A 13,700-nucleotide genomic window follows, 5' to 3' on the forward strand; every position below is an offset into this window, starting at 1 on the left:
AAGAGGCTTCAGGGTGGTGCAGAGGAGGCTTCATGTGGTGTAGAGGAGGCTTCATGTGGTGTAGAGGAGGCTCCAGGGTGGTGTAGAAGAGGCTTCCGGGTGGTGCAGAAGAGGCTTCAGGGTGGTGCAGAGGAGGCTCCAGGGTGGTGTACAAGAGGCTTCAGGGTGGTGTAGAAGAGGCAGCAGGGTGATGTAGAAGAGGCTGAAGGGTGGTGCAGAGGAGGCTTCATGTGGTGTAGAGGTGGCTCCAGTGTGGTGTATAGGAGGCTCCAGGGTGGTGTAGAAGAGGCTTCCGGGTGGTATAGAAGAGGCTTCAGGGTGGTGCAGAGGAGGCTGTGGTGTAGAAGAGGCTTCAGGGTGGTGCAGAGGAGGCTGTGGTGTAGAAGAGGCTTCAGGGTGGTGCAGAGGAGGCTTCATGTGGTGTAGAGGAGGGTTCATGTGGTGTAGAGGAGGCTCCAGGGTGGTGTAGAAGAGGCTTCCGGGTGGTGCAGAGGAGGCTGTGGTGTAGAAGAGGCTTCAGGGTGGTGCAGAGGAGGCTGTGGTGTGCAAGAGGCTTCAGGGTGGTGTAGAAGAGGCTTCAGAGTGGTGTAGAAGAGGCTCCAGTATGGTGTAGAAGAGGCTTCAGGGTGGTGCAGAGGAGGCTTCAGGGTGGTGTAGAAGAGGCTTCCGGGTGGTGTAGAAGAGGCTTCAGAGTGGTGTAGAAGAGGCTCCAGTATGGTGTAGAAGAGGTTTCAGGGTGTTGCAGAGGAGGCTTCAGGGTGGTGTAGAAGAGGCTTCAGGGTGGTGTAGAAGAGGCTTCCGGGTGGTGTAGAAGAGGCTTCAGAGTGGTGTAGAAGAGGCTCCAGTATGGTGAAGAAGAGGCTTCAGGGTGGTGCAGAGGGGGCTTCAGGGTGGTGTAGAAGAGGCTTCCGGGTGGTGTGGAAGAGGCTTCAGAGTGGTGTAGAAGAGGCTCCAGTGTAGTGTAGAAGAGGCTTCAGGGTGGTGCAGAGGAGGCTGTGGTGTAGAAGAGGCTTCAGGGTGGTGCAGAGGAGGCTTCATGTGGTGTAGAGGAGGCTTCAGGGTGGTGCAGAGGAGGCTCCAGGGTGGTGTAGAAGAGGCTTCCGGTGGTATAGAAGAGGCTTCAGGGTGGTGCAGAGGAGGCTGTGGTGTAGAAGAGGCTTCAGGGTGGTGCAGAGGAGGCTGGGGTGTAGAAGAGGCTTCAGGGTGGTGCAGAGGAGGCTTCATGTGGTGTAGAGGAGGCTTCATGTGGTGTAGAGGAGGCTCCAGGGTGGTGTAGAAGAGGCTTCTGGGTGGTATAGAAGAGGCTTCAGGGTGGTGCAGAGGAGGCTGTGGTGTAGAAGAGGCTTCAGGGTGGTGCAGAGGAGGCTGTGGTGTAGAAGAGGCTTCAGGGTGGTGCAGAGGAGGCTTCATGTGGTGTAGAGGAGGCTTCATGTGGTGTAGAGGAGGCTCCAGGGTGGTGTAGAAGAGGCTTCCGGGTGGTGCAGAAGAGGCTTCAGGGTGGTGCAGAGGAGGCTCCAGGGTGGTGTACAAGAGGCTTCAGGGTGGTGTAGAAGAGGCAGCAGGGTGATGTAGAAGAGGCTGAAGGGTGGTGCAGAGGAGGCTTCATGTGGTGTAGAGGTGGCTCCAGTGTGGTGTATAGGAGGCTCCAGGGTGGTGTAGAAGAGGCTTCCGGGTGGTATAGAAGAGGCTTCAGGGTGGTGCAGAGGAGGCTGTGGTGTAGAAGAGGCTTCAGGGTGGTGCAGAGGAGGCTGTGGTGTAGAAGAGGCTTCAGGGTGGTGCAGAGGAGGCTTCATGTGGTGTAGAGGAGGCTTCATGTGGTGTAGAGGAGGCTCCAGGGTGGTGTAGAAGAGGCTTCCGGGTGGTGCAGAAGAGGCTTCAGGGTGGTGCAGAGGAGGCTCCAGGGTGGTGTACAAGAGGCTTCAGGGTGGTGTAGAAGAGGCAGCAGGGTGATGTAGAAGAGGCTGAAGGGTGGTGCAGAGGAGGCTTCATGTGGTGTAGAGGAGGCTCCAGTGTGGTGTATAGGAGGCTTCAGGGTGGTGTAGAAGAGGCTTCAGGGTGGTATAGAAAAGGCTTCAGGGTGGTGCAGAGGAGGCTTCAGGGTGGTGTACAAGAGGCTTCAGGGTGGTGTAGAAGAGGCAGCAGGGTGGTGTACAAGAGGCTTTAGGGTGGTGTAGAAGAGGCAGCAGGGTGATGTACAAGAGGCTTCAGGGTGATGTAGAAGAGGCTTCAGGGTGGTGTAGAAGAGGCTTCATGGTGGTGTAGAAGAGGCTTCAGGGTGGTGTAGAGGAGGCTTCAGGGTGGTGTAGAGGAGGCTTCAGGGTGGTGTAGAGGAGGCTTCAGGGTGGTGCAGAAGAGGCTTCAGTGTGGTGTAGAGGAGGCTTCAGGGTGGTGTAGAAGAGGCTTCAGGGTGGTGTAGAAGAGGCTTCAGGGCGGTGCAGAGGAGGCTTCATGTGGTGTAGAAGAGGCTTCAGGGTGGTGCAGAAGAGGCTTCAGTGTGGTGTAGAAGAGGCTTCAGGGTGGTGTAGAGGAGGCTTCAGGGTGGTGTAGAAGAGGCTCCAGGGTGGTGCAGAGGAGGCTTCATGTGGTGTAGAAGAGGCTTCAGGGTGGTGCAGAAGAGGCTTCAGGGTGGTGTAGCAGATGCTTCAGGGTGGTGTAGAAGAGGCTTCAGGGTGGTGCAGAGGAGGCTTCAGGGTGGTGTAGAATAGGCTTCAGGGTGGTGTAGAGGAGGCTTCAGGGTGGTTTAGAGAAGGCTTCAGGGTGGTGTACAAGAGGCTTCAGGGTGGTGCAGAAGAGGCGTCAGGGTGGTGCAGAGGAGGCTTCAGGGTGGTGTAGAAGAGGCTTCAGGGTGGTGTAGAGGAGGCTTCAGGGTGGTGTAGAAGAGGCTTCCGGGTGGTGTAGAGGAGGCTTCAGGGTGGTGTAGAGGAGGCTTCAGGGTGGTGTAGAGGAGGCTTCAGGGTGGTGTAGAGGAGGCTTCAGGATGGTGTAGAAGAGGCTTCAGGGTGGTGTAGAGGAGGCTTCATGTGGTGTAGATGAGGCTGCAGGGTGGTGTAGAGAGGATGTATGGGGTGAGAATGCCCTCCTCTCCTTACTTCATGTGTAGCCACACCCCACTGCCGCACCACGATTTGTGGTAATGTCCAAGTTCTCTCCGGAGTATGATGGCCTCCAGCCCTCTCTTTCATCTACCACTCAAACGAGCCTCAGCTCCTAATTCATGACTTCACTTGACTACATTGAATCCTAGTTGCCACCTCTGAATCCCTTCGATCCTTTTACCCAACAGCTCCCTTGGGTCTCCTGTGTACAAAGACAGTTTCTTTACGGCACCAGGTCGAGGTCCTGATACCGCGCTACCTCTGACCTTGCATCCACGGTGATCCCAATGGACTAAAAGGATGGCTACAGGTCCACTGAGTGACTACTAGATGTCTCTGCTTAAAAACATTTAGTATCCCACCTCATAAGGGTATATTCAATACTCACCTCTCCCCCCCCCCCCCCCTCCACATAGCTTCCAAGGTTTCAGATTGCTATGTTTGACGTTTTCATAATTTCAGTGTAATTATGAGTGACATTTCAACGACTATGAGTGACACTTTCTCAAAAGCAAACTCAAGCAATGAAGATGAGGGAAACATAAATATCAGAAATTACACCCATTTGAGCAACAAGAAATTCTTAAAACTGCTGCAAAGCACCAGAAATGGAAGGGCACTAACCGGAGACAGACTTTGTGACTGCAGTTCTCAGTAGCCGAGGCCAGGCAGGAACTACAACTGCTTAGAAGATAATCTCACTGATCTGATCATTCCTGACCGTGCACTAGCCTAAAAAGCAAATTTTAAAACTTAGCTGGCCTTATTTATGAGCCCTTGTGTCACCTTTACACTGCCGTTGCCTCACTTTTTGTGATGCTGCGGCGGTGTAAATAATGAGCCACGTTGATCCATTATTACGAAGTGACGCATCTAGGCAGATTTGTCACTTAATAAAGCCCTGTGCTACATTATACCTGCGTCAGGTTTAATGTATGCAGGGTGGGTGTTGCCCCACAACAAAGCCTCGTAGAAGTGGCGCATTGAAATCTATAAGATTTCAGTGAATTACTTCTAGGACGCCACTGCGTCAAATCCTTACCCCTGCCTCATAGCTGGCGTAAGGGTGACGCAGTGCTATAATCATAGCCCTCACCCCTGCGTTGCTGGAGTTGCGTCACGTTTCTGACACAACTCCAGCAATGAGACAGTTTTGTGCCAACAGATACATCAATAATACTGACGTATCTGTCATTCCTTGCAACATGATGCGTCATAAAGTAAATATGACGCATCGATGGTGTCGCAAGGAGTGCGCACTGAGAAGTGTTGTATTGCTGCTGTGTTGCAGCAATGCAACACTACTCATAAATAAGGCCCAGAAAGTGCAACTAGGAGATTATACCATCACTCAGTCTTAGACATAATCGTTTGTTAATGAAATAAGGTTAAAAAAAAACATAGTTTCTAACTTTTGTTCCTAAGATGTAAGTAGGTAATTTTCTGCTGAGATGAGAAGCTCTTCTAGCTTTGTCATTTATAGGATGCCCACTTCCATTATAAATGTACTTGTTACAATTGGTGCCTCTCTGTTTCACACAGAAAACAGAAATGCTGTGAGCTCCTGTTTACCGCATGACACTCATTTGAGCAACGAGAAACTCTACAAAAATCTTGAAACTGGTGCAAAACTTTGCAGCATGCATTTTAACCCTCTGTGCTACTTTCAGTCCCAGCCCGTGCAGGTAAGAGCGGTGGGGCCAGGTGATGGGGGGAATTTGATGAAGGAAGAAGAGGCAAAATTAACAAAATAATTAATTTTCCCTCATCATCGCCGGTCAACCCCCACCCCCCTCTCCGCCCGACCCGGCCCCCATCGCTCTTACCTGCACGGACCGCAACTGTCTCCTTTATGGTGAGTCATATCTGCTCCCAGACAAAACTCTGATGTCTCTCCAGCAGGAACATTAATCATCAGTTAACTTCGGAGATGTTATTGTTGCTGGACCCACAAGCACCTCTCCAGCAGGAGCTTTTACACCCATAAGTTATGTCTAAGCACAGCACCCCCTCCCCCCCCTGCTCAGCCGAAGGTGTGGCTGAACTACAAGTAACAAAAGGATCTCTGTGGCAAAAGCAATGACCCACTGAGCTATCTACATAAAATACAGTTCGGTGATATCAAGGTACACGTTCTTTGCTGCAGGCATGTGAACCCTCTGCACTACTATATGGTGAGACAACTCAAAACTGCCAATAGAAGAAACTCCGATCTCTCTCCAGCAGGTTTTTGGCTTATTATGACTTACTGTCAGTGCTGGTAAAAATGCCTGCTGCCTTGGGCTGCTTCGAGCTGGTGCCAGTCTGTGGAATCACAATATCCTGGGCTAAAACAGACACGGGGTGCATGGGCGCTGCCCTGTTGGCTGTGACGTTAGATAGTCCCCGACCTGCACAAAGAGAACTCTTGAAAAACAGCGGGACACTGACAGATCTTGCCTCTCATGAACATGGAAGACAGACTCAAATACGGATCGTGTCTACATATAGACAATGAATTCGGCCATGTTTGAATATCAATTCAATTCTACATCTACGTCGAATGTTAGCCTTGTAACATAAAACTCGCTTCAATAAGGAAAACTATCAAAATGCTGCTTTTATGGAACTATGGGCCAGATTCACAGAACTAACTTAAGACAAAATTCTAAACTTACTACTTTTGGTATTCACAGAAGTTAGGATTTTGTCATAAGACAGACTTAAGACAAACTTAAGACAAAATCCTAACTTCTGTGAATACCAAAAATAGTAAGTTTAGGATTTTGTCTTAAGTTAGTTCTGTGAATCAGGCCCTATTTGCTTTTGTGTCATATAACCATTAAAACAGCTCTTGTTTTTCAAAAATGAAACTCTTACGCTCGTATGAATTAAGTAGTTCCAAATGTATTATTCTCATGGAAAGATTTCACTAGCAACTTCCTATTATATGAACGACTTGATGAGAGAGAGACTTTATATTTAACAGTTCTGTGTGAAAAAATATCTTTCATCTACACACTTGGGCCCTTATTACGATGGAATCACGATGGATTGAACTCGGGTCGGCGGTCCCGACTGCAGCATTACGATGCGACCGCATATGGTGTGGTCGCATACTCCCATTTGTCTATGGAAGCTTGTCCTGTAACCTTAAACCGGCCACAGCACAAGCTCCCATAGACAAATGGGAGGACCTGTTCATGTCTGCACCGCGTAGCAGGCACCTCAGGGAGCCTGCCACATGGTGAAGGGATGAACAGGGGGTCACCATAGGCGCCCCCTCGGCCCCAGACCGGAGTCCACATTGTGGAGGCCCTGCTAGGGGCCCATAATGGCACTTTCAGACAGACTTTCCATGTCGGAAAGCTCAACATGGAAAGCTTGTCGGAAACCAACATCCTAATCCCTACGGCGGAAATGCCACCCATAGGGATTATGGGCTGGCCTCAGACTGACTGACGGGCTCCTCGAGCCCATTGGAATCCTGCCAGAATGATTAGCTGGTTTCACTTTCGACAGCCTGCATCGTAATGCGGCGGTTGAACTGAAACACGTGTTAGGACCCAGAAAGCCTCCGACCTGTGGGCGGAGGCTTTCCGGGGCTCACCGTAATGAGGCCCTTGGTAGAGAGGATAAAGCTCAAATGTAAAAGATTCTACAATTGCTCTCGATTGAGTGCTGTTGGTGGGCAGGTGTGATTGGATGTTTGCAAGTATTCATACTTTTGAACTATAAAGTGATTCACTAGCACTCTACACCACGCTCATCTTAGACGACATGTAGCTGCAGTAGCATCTGTGGAATTCACAGCATAAAATAATAAAATGATTTTGAGGCAGATCATACGCTCAGAGCTGAGCAGAACGCCGTCCAGCCCGCCGCAGCACCGTCAACCGCAGCCTGAGAGAGGAGAGCAGTCAGTGTGCAGAGCAGGCTCAGAAGTGATGATGCTCTAGAGTAAATATATTAGGATGAATAAAAATTACCTGAAAGTGGCAGCCAGCCGCCACAAGTCTCTACGGAATCGGCCGTGGTGCACTCCGGATTCGCGGCACGGTTTTATGCGAGTATACAGGCACCAAATACTGGCGATGCAAGAGATAGCGGTGCGAGCAACGGCGAGCTGCCAAACTTTAAGAAATAGAACTGCCCCCCGCTCACGCCATGCGTGGCCAGCCTATCGTAAGTAGTCCTGTCTCAGGCCAGCACTGGGCAAATCATGGACACGTTGTTGCAGTCTCCGTGACGCCATCATGTCATGTGAATACCGCGGTGAATGGAGCTCACGAGCACAGCTCAGCGAGTCGCCATGCCTGTAGCGGTCCGAGTCTGTCAGTCACACATTCTGCGGCTGCCAGATCAGAAACGACAACCGCTGCTTTGCTCACTGCTGATTCTAACAGCGCTCCGGCTTGACAGCTTCAGGAGGCGCTATAAATGTGTGACTTTGCATTTTAGTGCAGTGATGCGGATCACCACACTGGGCAGGGCTGCCTCAATTGGTACTCTCCAGCTCAGAGGGGTGGCACCTGGAACTGTACACCTCCCTCCCATGAGAGGCAATACAAGATGTTAACTATGAGTACAGTTCATACCACAATCTTGGGACTCCATTCATTAAAACGTTGTACATCTGCCATATATGTTTACATGCACGTTTCGGTATAAATATACAATTTTATTTTTTAATTCTCACGGAATTCCAAGAGTACTCCTGTAAGCTGTGACAGTTGCATCGTCCCTTGCGGAACTCACATGCATGCAGTGGCACGTGTAAATATTTAGCTAAATTGCCTTTGTACATGGTAACGTTTGCCTTTTCCCATGGGTATTTTTGGGGGGACAAGAAACGCTTTCCCCTACTCTACCAACTCAAGAAGTGTTTCTTAACAATTTTCAGTCTGGCAAGGGATTTACTCCTGCCTTTGATAGGAGTACGTCTCCAATTGTATTCATGGTTGTACTGTGCCCTGTAAAGTTTTGTGAAACCTCACCAACTCACAGGTTTGCGGGTGTTCACCAAGTTTTCTTGCTATTGCCACAATAGAGCACCCACTCCTTAACCCTAGGAACACATTTACTCCCATGTAACATTACACTGTGGAGGTTTAATATTACACAAGGGGATTTCCACTCCCAAATCAAGTCATTTGTGCATCTACTTTGAATTTCGAATTCTGAAATACAACAGGCCAAGAAGCAGAACAGATTCCAGTGTGTGGACTGCAGGACACACAGAGCTGGAAGCAGCTAATCTCCCTTACTCAGCAAGGCCAGCTTTACTTTCAGCCATTGCTGGAATGTGCACAGTTGCAATCCTGCCCCTCCCTCCCCCGCCCCACCCATTCCGAGCTTTCTGAGATTTTCTCTGGCAGGTCCCAGCCTGCAGTGAGTGCATTTAGCTGGCAGGCAGCGCCTCGCCCCTTAAGAATTCTCACCAGGCCCTGCTGATGAGCTGTGTGTTTTTGACAAGCAGAAATCGAGACATCAGGTTGTCAGGGCTAGTGAGAGTTACTGCCACATCTTGTCTCCTTATCCCCCTCTTGCAGGTTCTTTTTCATCCCTGCGTTCTCTCTTTGTCACTGTTTTCCTATCTTTCTCCTCCTCCTACTTCCACCCATTTCTGCCTCTCTCTCTTGCTCTGGAGCAAAGTCTGAGGGTGAAGGACTGGTGCCCACATGTCATGGATGTGGAGTGCCACCCAGCCTCCACCATACAATGTACCTGCATTCACCATGAGGGCCGGGAGCGGCCTGATGGTAAAATTATTGGGCGGGAGGTCGCTCGAGACCACACCCGCGCACACCAGTAACCGTGTGTGAGTGTCAAGTATTGTTGCGGAGCGCCTGCGGCCTAGGAAGGTGTTTACATAACACAAGTATTTGTAAAGCGCACGTTCACCCGGAGGTATCTAAGCGCTGAATAACAGATGTTTCTTGTTACCCAACTCAATGGTTCTCATTTTATCGACCTCACATGGATGAAAGGCTGAGTGGACCTGCAGGGTTTTGAACCTGTGACCATGAGGTCGAACACAGGCTCCGGCAGTGGAGGCGTTGGTCCATTGAGCCACCAGAACCGGTGTTCTGTTCACTCTGAGACAAACACAGCTACTGCTGGAACCCTCCACAGGCAACCATTAGCATTCATTAACCTGTTCCGTGCTCGCGACGGCCGTTGGCTGACGCGAGCACTACCTTCTGGGTGCTGCGCACGACTGTTTGATGACGCAGCCCCGCCCACTCCGTAAAACGCCCGCACCGCGGCGGAATGTCCGCCACAGTAAACGGGTTAAGCACTCATCAAAGAACACAGAGAGTAATTTGGTTATCAGATTGAAAAGAAATATTCCCTGAGGCCATGGGCCACCAGTGGTAAATGATAATACTCAGGGCCACTAGAATGATGCGATCGTGTGGTCACAGATTTTCGCATATTTGTTGCAGTAATGCAGTGAAGCAGTGAAGCAGTGATATAGTGATTGGGTATTGCAGTAATGCAGTGATGCAGTGAAGCAGTGATATAGTGATTGGGTGTTGCAGTATTGCAGTGAGGAAGTGATATAGTGATTGGGTGCTGCAGTAATGCAAGGATGCAGTGAAGTAGTGATATAGTGAATGGGTGTTGCAGTAATGCAGTGATGTAGTGAAGCAGTAAAGCAGTGATATCGTGATTGGGTGTTGTAGTAATGTAGTGATGCAGTGAAGCAGTGATATAGTGATTGGGTGTTGCAGTAATGCAGTGAGGTAGTGATATAATGATTGGGTGCTGCAGTAATGCAGTGAAGCAGTGAGACAGTGATATAGGGAGTGGGTTTTGCAGTGATGCAGTGAAGCAGTGAAGCAGTGATATAGTGATTGGGTGTTGCAGTAATGCAGTGAGGCAGTGAAGCGGTGATATAGTGATTGGGTATTGCAATGATGCAGTGAAGCAGTGATATAGTGATTGGGTGTTGAAGTAATACGGTGATGCAGTGAAGCAGTGAGGCAGTGATATAGTGATTGGATGTTGCAGTAATGCAGTGATGCAGTTAGGCAGTGAAGCAGTGATATAGTGATTGGGTATTGCAGTGATGCAGTGAAGCAGTGAGGCGTGATATAGTGATTGGGTGTTGCAGTAATGCAGTGATGCAGTTAGGCAGTGAAGCAGTGATATAGTGATTGGGTATTGCAGTGATGCAGTGAAGCAGTGAGGCAGTGATATAGTGATTGGGTGTTGCAGTAATGCCGTGATGCAGTTAGGCAGTGAAGCAGTGAGACAGTGATATAGTGATTGGGTGTTGCAGTAATGCAGTGATGCAGTTAGGCAGTGAAGCAGTGATATAGTGATTGGGTGTTGCAGTAATGCAGTGGAGCAGTGAAGCAGGGATATGGTGATTGAATGTTGCAGTGAAGCAGTGATATAATGATTGGGTATTGCAGTGATGCAGTGAAGCAGTGAGGCAGTGATATAGTGATTGGGTGTTGCAGTAATACAGTGATGCAGTGAAGCAGTGGGGGAGTGATATAGTGATTGGGTGTTGCAGTAATACAGTGATGCAGTGAAGCAGTGGGGGAGTGATATAGTGATTGGGTGTTGCAGAGATGCAGTGAATCAGTGAGGCAGTGAAGCAGTGATATAGTGATTGGGTATTGCAGTGATGCAGTGAAGCAGTGAGACAGTGATATAGTGATTGGGTGTTGCAGTAATGCAGTGATGCAGTTAGGCAGTGAAGCAGTGATATAGTGATTAGGTGTTGCAGTAATGCAGTGGAGCAGTGAAGCAGGGATATTGTGATTGAATGTTGCAGTGAAGCAGTGATATAATGATTGGGTATTGCAGTGATGCAGTGAGGCAGTGATATAGTGATTGGGTGTTGCAGTAATACAGTGATGCAGTGAAGCAGTGGGGGAGTGATATAGTGATTGGGTGTTGCAGAGATGCAGTGATGCAGTGAGGCAGTGATATAGTGATTGGGTGTTGCAGTAATACAGTGATGCAGTGAAGCAGTGGGGGAGTGATATAGTGATTGGGTGTTGCAGAGATGCAGTGAAGCAGTGGGGGAGTGATATAGTGATTGGGTGTTGCAGAGATGCAGTGAAGCAGTGAGGCAGTGATATAGTGATTGGGTGTTGCAGTGATGCAGTGAAGCAGTGAGGCAGTGATATAGTGATTGGGTGTTGCAGTGATGCAGTGAGGCAGTGAAGCAGTGATATAGTGATTGGGTGTTGCAGTGATGCTGTTCAAGAGGGCTGCTCATTTGAAGCTCAAAGGTGGTGCTGCTACTAGTCCAGTCCTGTTAAAATGCATTTTGTTTGTTTTCAAAAGGAATATGGCTGTGTTTTAACAACAAGAGAAGAAGAAAATAGAAACATACAAGATTAGCCCCGGAGGAAATTCCATGTGACCAGTTACAAATGCTTTCTAATTACAGTCACTTTTAGTGCAGGGATTTTAGGGCATTGACCTACATGTGTCCTGAGCAGAAACAGCTCGGTGAAACAAAATAGCAACTGAGACCAATGGACACTGGCAGACACTGCTAGTTACCAGTGCCACAATTCAACTGGACTAAGCTCCAGTGTTTTCCATAGCAGCTCAGCAGTGATTCCTTCAACAACACCGGGGGCGGCTCCTCTGTTTGAGCGGACGAGCGTCGCCTCACTTAAATTACCCCCAAAGATAAAAAATAAAATGGTACTTCATTACAATGTAATTTTTTATCTTCCCGTCCAGAACTGAGCGTCAGGACGGGGGCGGGCCGCTGCTGAATGACAGCAGCAGGGAGGAGGGGGGCTGTTTGTGCACCTCTCAAAGTGCGCAATTCCCTTAGGCCGACAGCCTTGCGACGGCCAGCCACATATGTGCAATTTGAAACTTCTAGCCCAGCTGTTTTAAGACAGCTGTGTTAGAGTAAGTGCAGGCCTCCAGGGAGCTGGGGAGCGCCGAGTGAGGCCACTCCCTCCAATCAGGGAGCTGCTCTTACAGCAAGAGAGCAGCGCGAGGATTGGTTCCTGCACTGCAGCATCCAGTTCCTCAGAAGAGGTCCGGAGCGGAGGACGTCGGTTCACATTAGTTTTATATTTAATATTAATAATCGCACACGCGACCACCCCATCTCTACCTGTAGATGCCAGCTACCACTGAACAACACAAACAGAAACACCTAAGAGAGATCACTACACAGGTATCAGCTGTAGTTCCAAGGACAGGCTTGGAGTGAAAAAGAGCCTGGGGAACTCACCATCGCCTGCCACTTCCTGGATCTGGGACGCCGCTGACTTGTAGCTGCTCTGGCTCTTCTTGCTGCTCTTGGTACAGACAGACGAGCTGGAGCCGATCCGCACCTTCGGTGGCAGTATGCGGGCTGCTGTGGGCCTGGGCGGCTGGCAGACGGGCTGGCTCCCACCGCCTTTCTCTTTACCGCTGCTGTATGGTGGGGACACATCTTTGCTGCAGCACGGGGGGGTGATGACAGCAGGGCTTGCTTCCTGAGGTAGGGAGGAGTCTGCAAGAGAAGAAGGTTGAAGGGGATGAGCTCCTACAGATGTGCACCACTCAGAGCTTCAGTGGGATGGCACCACAGAATTACAACAAGCATTTGCAATGTAATCGGTCTCACATTACTAAAAGTTTGAACTATTGGTGGTGCATTAGTAAAGAGGTCAAACTTATAGTAATGCGAAACCTATTGCATTGCAAATGCTTGTTTAATCTTGGTCGTACTTCCGGTATCCCATGATGTTCTTCAGCAGGCCAGTGGCCTGCAGAAAAGGAACAAAATATTCCCCCTCCAGATAATGACATGAATGGACGCTGCATTTGCGGGTGATGAGAAGGGGAGGGAGGGTGTGTCAGTGAGGAGTCAAGAGATGGCCAGAGCTGGCCAACCAAAAGAATCAATTGGAGATGTCCGTTGGGATGGAACCAAGCACTGAAAGGTGGGACAGATGCACAATATTAACCAACCAGAGAAAAAGTGTTTTAGAAAGCAGCCCAACTAACCAACCAGAAGCAGTGGCCGTGTCCAACGTCCCCAATAGCCCATATACCGAATACAGCATGCCTCGCAGAGCAGCGCATGCGCTGCCCAGGCTCAACCTAAAAATAAACAATACTTGGTGCTACATTAAAGTCACCAGAGCCACAAATGGCCACAAGAGAGAGCAAAATTGCAACAAAGTGTTTAAAAAGGCCATGTTGTCAGGGGAGGGATGGCGCCCAAACAGCAACATACAAGTTTGCATTGATTTCTGAAACTGCTTGCTCTGGAAGTGACCGTGGGTGTCTCAGAGCTGCCATCAGTGTACATTCTTTTCAACAAGGAAAGCCTGGCCCGCAGTCTTGCAGTCATCAGTTTAGCCTCCTGCAGAAGCCCAGAAGGCTTGCTCTTCACTCCCAATCTAAACTTCTGAAAAGAAGTAGGGCTCCACACAGAAGGTAAGTAGGAGGATACTTTATTCCTACCAGACACAGGGACTCCCCGGCAGCAACTGCCAAAGAAAGAACATTCCCCACAGTATGTTCCACGCAGGGAACACTCAAACCCCAAGGTTCCCAGATCTAATGAACCAGAACCCAACACATCTCCTCTCTTTCAATAGAAAGACGAAACAGAAAGAATGAGAGAAAAGAATAGAGAAC

At 49.4% G+C, this 13,700-nt stretch overlaps 1 protein-coding gene across 2 annotated transcripts in view; it reads right to left on the reverse strand.

Annotated features, from left to right (window-relative positions):
• LOC147684443 (uncharacterized) overlaps window positions 1-13,700 on the reverse strand; it is a 152,133-nt gene that overhangs the window by 36,776 nt on the left and 101,657 nt on the right. For both annotated transcript variants that reach the window (XM_086940373.1, XM_086940372.1), the window contains exon 5: window positions 12,301-12,564. In XM_086940373.1, the coding sequence (XP_086796499.1) occupies window positions 12,301-12,564 (264 nt within the window). The remainder of the gene's footprint in view (window positions 1-12,300; window positions 12,565-13,700) is intronic.

Source organism: Lissotriton vulgaris, chromosome 10, assembly GCF_964263255.1.
Source record: "Lissotriton vulgaris chromosome 10, aLisVul1.2, whole genome shotgun sequence".
Taxonomy (NCBI): domain Eukaryota; kingdom Metazoa; phylum Chordata; class Amphibia; order Caudata; family Salamandridae; genus Lissotriton; species Lissotriton vulgaris.